The sequence below is a fragment of the Pelobates fuscus genome, chromosome 4 (assembly GCF_036172605.1).
Source record: "Pelobates fuscus isolate aPelFus1 chromosome 4, aPelFus1.pri, whole genome shotgun sequence".
NCBI lineage: Eukaryota > Metazoa > Chordata > Amphibia > Anura > Pelobatidae > Pelobates > Pelobates fuscus.
Window position 1 is genome coordinate 13,112,363 of NC_086320.1, and position 7,855 is coordinate 13,120,217.

The 7,855-nt window shown below is 44.0% G+C and overlaps 1 protein-coding gene across 1 annotated transcript in view; it reads left to right on the plus strand.

Annotated features, from left to right (window-relative positions):
• The window catches only part of TOP1MT (DNA topoisomerase I mitochondrial), a 43,054-nt gene extending 37,053 nt beyond the window's left edge, over positions 1–6,001 (plus strand). Inside the window, exons 12-14 of the mRNA XM_063450989.1 lie at positions 1,503–1,597; positions 4,554–4,703; positions 5,753–6,001. Of these exons, the coding sequence (XP_063307059.1) occupies positions 1,503–1,597; positions 4,554–4,703; positions 5,753–5,855 (348 nt within the window). The 3' untranslated portion in view covers positions 5,856–6,001. The remainder of the gene's footprint in view (positions 1–1,502; positions 1,598–4,553; positions 4,704–5,752) is intronic.
• The last annotated feature ends 1,854 nt before the right edge of the window (positions 6,002–7,855 follow it).

A 7,855-nucleotide genomic window follows, 5' to 3' on the forward strand; every position in this document is an offset into this window, starting at 1 on the left:
TAGCTGAGCATAATTTGGGGGGTTTGAACTTAGTGGCACACATGAAATATACAAAATGCCCAGCAAAAATGCAATCCGTATGTAAAATATGCACAAAATTATTTTTTACCACATACTTTGGCATGTAATGGTAAAAAAATGGGGGCATGTTAAGGCACAATATGCACCTTACGAGATACCCTGGAGTGTCTACTTTTACAAATGGTAGGCCTTTGTGGGGTTTTTTTGAACAGTCAAACTACTATAATACCCCAAATGGAAGCATAGGCTCATTAAATCCGTCTCTCAAAATTCTACTGTGAATACTGAAAAGGACAGGTCTCCTATATGGCACTGTAGCTTCACGAAATAGTGCCAAAGACATACAATGGGGGTACCGTTGTACTCAGCAGAAGTAACTGAACACATAATAAAACTTTGTACAGGAATAGCACACACCAACTTTACAAAATACACATGAGAAGTTCTTTGTTATAAGTTTGTGTGCGAAAACCCCCAAAAAACACAATTTTACTCCAATATTTAGCAGAGGTTGGCGGTAAAATGGCTACGTAGAAAGTGTCAAAACAACCTTAGGTAAATAGCCTGTGGTGTCTACTTTATATAAATATATACTTTTGTGTGGCAATTTTGTTTTCTTTTATGGCTATTAGGCTTACAAGACAAACATACCAAATTCTAAAATCGCTCCACATAAAAAGTTTATTTTACTCCTTGTGCTTTGTGACCTGTAACTACCAAAAAAAACTGAAGATCCCAGACACATTATATATTCTGTAATTCAGAACAACTAAATGAATTTATTTTTAATTACTTTCCTTAACCTGCACTAATTATGTGCACATTATTATTGCAAAAACTGTAAAAAAAAACACACAAAAATTCATTTTTTTGCATATTTCTGTATTTTTTTTTAGAATAAATAAGCATTTATATATATATGTGTTACATTAAATTAAAGCCCTTTCTGTCCTTTAAAAAACGGTATATAATATGTGTCGGTGCAATAAATTAGTAAAATGCAAATTGCAGTTGAACGCAAATAGCAAAAAATGCCGTTGTCATTAAGTGAAAGACAAGCTTCTGAAGCGCTGTCCTTAAGGGGTTAATTCCCAGTCCGGCCCTGCAGGATTCACAAAATCACACTGGCTCCTAAGTACTTGCACAGTCTTGGGATAAGCAGCGCTTACAACCAAAGAGGACTTAAAGAAAGCCAATGTCCTTTAGCAAGGGTGTGAAATGAAAGTTGGATCTAGTTCTATATATATATGTGAGCTTTTTACTCCTGATATACTGCTATGAATAAGTGTTGCTTAAAAATAAAAAATAATTATAGATGTCATTCTACAGAAGCAAAACATTTGCAATTCATGTTTTATTAACCAAACTAGAAACATCTAGTATTCTTACAATGTTACGGAGTAAAACTGCTGGGCTTCTCCAAATTGATCTGATTTTGTTATTCTGACCCATATGCGTACCTTCTTTTTCTGGCTATACAGATTGATGCAAAAGAACAGCAGGTGAAAGATGCAAAGAAAGAGTTAAAGAATGCAAAAGCAGACAACAAGGCCAGGAAGACTGAAAAATCCAAAAGGTAAGGAGTTAATAAAATATTGGTGCTCCAAGCATTGAAGGGAGCCTGGTTTGCCAATTAGCATATCATAGGGAACATTTATAAATAACCTCTAATGGCTGTCTGAGTGGCAACCTCTAGATGTGTCCTTGGGGACATATGTAAACACAGCCTTTTCACATAACTGTTTACAGAGCAGAGACTGCAGGGAGAGTCTCTCTGCAGCAGAATGTCTAATTACATTTGGTGGTGCTAGTATGAAGTGTCCTTTTAACTTGACATACGTCTGTTTGCCCAATGCAGGGAACTGAGCTACTGGAGGTGCAGAACCCTAAATCTACATTTAAGGCTGGTCACCTATGCACTAAAATAAAGCATGTGGGTATCCTTACTGACTGGGAGCAGACTAAACCACATGCTACCTTGGCAGGAACCTCACATCCTGGTTACTGAGTGACAGGATGATGGGACGTGGCTCTGGAACTGTGCTGCACGCATTGTGTGTGTGTGTGTGTCAGGGTGTATGTTTGTCCGTGTGTATCTGTGTCATGGTGTGGGCATGTATCAATATTTGTGTGTGTCAGGGAGCATGTGTGTATATGTCGGTTTGTATCTATGTGTGTATATATCAGTGTCTTTATATGCATCTGTGTGTTAATGTGCATAAAAATCTGTGTGTGTATGTGCATGTATCCAAGCAGTCAAACTCCAGCACAACATACAGGCACACTCCTGCAATCTAATTCAAATATTACATAAACACAGCCCTTCACTCAAACACAAATACTTCACACAAATGTACATCTGCATTTAAAAGTGAACATTACATTCAGACACACCCCTGCAATCATATGTAAACCTCACATACAAACACACCCCTGCAATCAAACAAAACAAATATACAACTCACCCCTTAACTCAAACACTTCACACAAATGTACATCCACGTTTAAAAGTGAACATTACATTCAAACACACCCCGGCAATCAAACGTAAACCTCACATACAAACACACCCCTGTATTAAAACACTATAAATGTATACAAGCACGACTTCAAACACCAACACTGTACATTACACTACAGTGCCAGTAAATGCCGCAGCGCTGTACAGATATACAACCTAGAAATTTTGACTTGGGGTGCCATGGGAAAATACTGCAATATTAAGGGCGCCTTGAATCTAAAAAGTTTGGGAACCACTGTTCTAGACAATTCTTTGCAATTGTAGAATTAAAATGTATATATTTACATTTTCTTCATTCGCCTTTGCAAGCAGACTACTAATAATTACTATAAATGAATCGGTTATAGTCAAGCCATTTTTTACAGACACATTTATTACTTTGGTGTGCATTGAAAGGTTTTTGTTTATTGACGAACCAAAGTGTTGCACATATCTAGCATCTAAAGTATCTCTTAAGTTCCCATTATTTTACATGGTAGTGATGCTATAATGTTTTATTTAGCAAAACCAGAAGTAAGTGGCGTCAGTAAGCTGGACACTTGGAAGACCGTTGCTTTTCCATATTGCAGTTATCACTAAGATATATACTACTTGTGCTGTAGTTTTCTTACATACTAAGAGCTTGTGGGCTACAGATGCCGTGGAGAGCCCGTTGTTGGTCAAACTGCTTCCTAATGATATAACATTAGGGGACAGCACTCACAGATTCTGTCCAACATAACTGCTATACTGTATTGTAATGTTTATTTTGCCTTGTGTCCATAGGCGTGCGCAGCCTATTGCATTAGGGTGTGCACCCTAAAGCACAAGCACATGCGGCGTGTATATATATATATATATATATACACATATGTGTACACACACACACACACAAAGCTGTGTGTGTGCTGTGTGAGGGTGCTGTTAGTGTGATGTGTGATGTGTGTGTGAGGGTGCTGGTAGTGTACTATGTGGGTGAGGGTGTTTATGTGTGCGTGCTTGTGAGGGTGCTGTGAATGTACTGTGTGTCAGGGTGCTGTTTGTGTGTGTGTGTGTGTGTGTGTGTGTGCACTTGTGAGGGTGCTGTAAATGTACTGTGTGTGAGGGTGCTGTTTGTGTGTGAGGGTACTGGTAGTGTGCTGTTTGTGTATGTGTTTGTTAGGGTCCTGTTTGTGTTTGTGAGGGTACTGTTAGTGTGCTGTGTGAGTGTGAGGGTGCTGTTTGTGTAATATGTGTGTGGGTGCTGTATGTGTGTTGGTGCTGTGTATGTGTGTTGGTGCTGTGTGTGTCTGTGGGTGCTGTGTGTGTGTATGTCTGTGGGTGATGTATGTGTGAGGGTGCTGTATGTGTGTGGGTGCTGTGGGTGCTGTGTGTCTGTGGGTGCTGTATGTGTGTTGGTGCTGTGTATGTGTGTGTGGGTGATTGTGGGGGGTGGAGGTGGGGGTACATTACTTAATATCCCCCCTCCCTTCTTACTTTATGTAGGGAGGGGGGATCCTTCCTTGCTGCCTTCCCTGGTGGTCCAGTGGAGGTGGGGGCAGATCAATTATCCCCCCTCCCTTCTTACCTTATGCCTGGGAGGGGGGATCCTGCTGCTGCTGCCATCCCTGGTGGTCCAGTGGAGAGTGAACTCTAGCCCCGCAGGGCTAGAGTTCACTCACGCGAGATCTGAGCGTTGCCGCGGCAACGCTCAGATCTCGCGAGAGGAACCCGGCGGAGCTGCTGGCAATAGCTCCCCGGGTCCTCCCCTGCCTCTCTCCATGCATGTGGGCCGGTGAGGGGAGGCTGAGAGCAGAGCCGGCGCTCGGATAGCGCCGGCTCTGCATGAGCCGGCAGGGGAGATCCTGAGATCTCCCCTGCCGGTCTCAATACATAGGCGTGCCGCGGGGATTAGGGTGTGCCCAGGCACACCCGGCACACCCCGTGCGCACGCCTATGCTTGTGTCCCATTAATGCTTTACATGCCATTAGAGTATTGTATATCAGGGGTATAGGTACTCTGCATAACATTGCAATTGTTTCTCTCCCTCAGGGATTTGGAGAAGAAGGATAAGCAATATAAGAGGTTAGAGGACCAGTTAATGAAGCTGAAGCTACAGGCTACCGATAAAGAAGAGAACAAACAGGTTGCTCTGGGGACGTCTAAGCTCAACTATCTAGACCCGAGGATCAGTGTCGCCTGGTAGGTAACTTGGCCTCTGACATCTCCAACCAGTCTCAGGGCTGCACTCGGATGCTATCTTCTGTGATTAGTCTTGATTGCATACAGAGGCAGCACCCTTCTCTGACTGCAGTCTAGTCTGCGCGCGGAGGCAGCACCCTTCTCTGACCGCAGTCTTGGCTGCGCCCGGAGGCAGCACCCTTCTCTGACCGCAGTCTGGGCTGCGCCCGGAGGCAGCACCCTTCTCTGACCGCAGTCTGGGCTGCGCCCGGAGGCAGCACCCTTCTCTGACCGCAGTCTGGGCTGCGCCCGGAGGCAGCACCCTTCTCTGACCGCAGTCTGGTCTGCGCGCGGAGGCAGCACCCTTCTCTGACCGCAGTCTGGTCTGCGCGCGGAGGCAGCACCCTTCTCTGACCACAGTCTGGTCTGCGCGTGGAGGCAGCTCCCTTCTCTGACCGCAGTCTGGTCTGCGCGTGGAGGCAGCACCCTTCTCTGACCGCAGTCTGGTCTGCGCGTGGAGGCAGCACCCTTCTCTGACCGCAGTCTGGTCTGCGCGTGGAGGCAGCACCCTTCTCTGACCGCAGTCTGGTCTGCGCGCGGAGGCAGCACCCTTCTCTGACCGCAGTCTGGTCTGCGCGCGGAGGCAGCACCCTTCTCTGACCGCAGTCTGGTCTGCGCGCGGAGGCAGCACCCTTCTCTGACTGCAGTCTGGGCTGCGCGCGGAGGCAGCACCCTTCTCTGACTGCAGTCTGGGCTGCGCCCGGAGGCAGCACCCTTCTCTGACCGCAGTCTGGGCTGCGCACAAAGGGTGTCTTCTGAGATGTTTAGAACTGTGGCATTGAACATTCTTGTTTGTCTACATAGAAACTGTTTGTGTGCTGCCTCATGGTAACAGCTCTGTTCCTTGCTCTACTGTTTTTCATACTAAAATGATTGTAAACTTTTCTCCACCTGTTGCTTTTCACCTGTTGCTGATTCAACTCCCATAATTTTGTCCCACAATTTGAATTTAAATGTCTAATTACTTGTAAGCATGAGCTCTGGTTAAATGTTTACCTTATTTTATTAAGGTGTAAGAAGTTTGGCGTGCCTATTGAGAAGATCTACAACAAGACGCAGCGAGACAAGTTTGCCTGGGCAATTGACATGACAGATGAGGACTTTGAATTCTAACGCAATCGGATCCGTAGTCACAAACAATAAACTTCTACCTCTAAACTTCATGTCTGACCCTGCTTGCTGGTCATATGTCCTAAATGTAGTTTCAAAAACATCACTGCTAAAATGGAGAAGGGAATAGAGAATCTGTACCAGAGACCATTCGTGGTTCTTATTTTAATAACGTATGGGTTTGAATACATCATATAAGGGATTGTAATGGAGTTAGTACAGATGTAGGGGGGTATTTTGGAAAGGATGCATTGTGTAAGAAGGAAAAAACCAGGATCCTAAAGTCTAAAGTCCTGTCTTGCTTTTTCTTTTCTTTAACGAAATTTAGCTCAATTTCTATTAAAATATTTTAGGAACGATAACATGAACCGCACAACGTTGGTTTCCTTACATTCTGCATCTTGGTTTGAAGACAAAATTACTGGTTAAATAAAAGTCCTTCACCTGAGTTTGGGATAATCCTGTTGGAACTTTTATCACTCGGCCCGTTTAAATGGTATCAGTCCATGAAGTTTATCCATTGTTTATTTACATATCATTAATGTGTGCAGTTGTGTTACAACTATGGAGGTTAAAATATTGTGTAATGTTTTGTTTTGTTTTTCGTGTGAACAGGAGGAGGGAGACAAAAGGTCATATTTCCTTTTATTGTACAGCATTTCAGTTTTGTTTTGTTTTGTCAGAATATAATAAAAGTTGGGTCACTTCCTGTAATTTTGGTTTCTTTTCTATTTCAAATTCATGTGTTCAGAAAAAATAAACTCACCATTAAATAGTTAATGTCTGTGAGTGCAGTTTACCAGCATGTATTTGAAGCATTGAAGAATGTTTGTGCTGTAATTCTATATTATATCATTGGCAGATGATCTAAAAACATGAAAATGATGACACAGAAAAAAGCCGTGACCGAAGGAGATTTTAATCTGGGAATTATAATAATTTGGGTGGTAGGAGAGGTACCTGTCCTGTATCTGTGAGAGGTTGTAACAAGGGTAGAATCGTAGAATGGAATGTAAGTCTAGTGGACTGTGGAAGCAATATTTGTGGAGAGACAGGAGTACAGTTGAAACACATTAGATGTTTCCCCCGGAAGAAAGGTTTTCCCAGAGAGAGGGGTTTTAGGCAGTGGTGTATCCTCGTTTTGTGCTGCCCTAGGCAGGACAAAACTCAGGCGCCCCTAACGCTCACACAAACACACACACGCATACACTAGCTAACAGACATACACTCACTAACTAACACACACTCACATTAACACACTTTTTTTTATTTAACCCCCCAGCCTCCTTACCTTTGGGAATGCTGGGGGGTTTCTACCTCTCCCTGAGGTCTAGTGGGGCGGCGCTGGCGAGGGAGCACTTTCCCCTGAGCGCTCTGCTTAGACCCCTTTGTGACCCGCAGAGTGATGCCGGGAGCCGGAATATGACATCATCACTCTGCGGGTGGCGCACGAGGGAGCTGAGCGCTCAGGGCAAGTGCTCCCTCGCCAGCGCTGCCCGACCGGATTTTTAGTTGGCTGCAAGGCTAACAAGACATTTGCTCTGGGCATTTGGGGGCTGCTTTTTTTTGCCGCCCCCTGGAAAATGCCGCCCAAGGTAAATGCCTTGTTTGCCTCGCATCTAATACGTCCCTGGTTTTAGGAGGCTGAAAGTGCTGGGGGCTGGGGGAAAGTCTGAAAGGATGTGGTAGGGCTTTCCATAGGAACAGTGCAGCACTTGAGAGATCCTGCAGATAAGAACTGGGAACAGAGGGCAAGAGGTAGCGAGAAGATAGTTTAACGAGAGAATTTGATAAAGTGGGATCTTTGAAGGGCTTTGTATATTGGTGCTAGAAGTTTGAATTGGATTCATATACACCATTAAATAAAATGTCTAGTCTATGATTTGTTATCGTTTTTTAAATGTCAAAATTCAGACTAGGCACAGCCATAGCACACATTGCAACTGAGAAGAAACAGAAACGTTGTTTCATTTCTCCTCCTCTCTGTCTGCCTCCCTATGCTG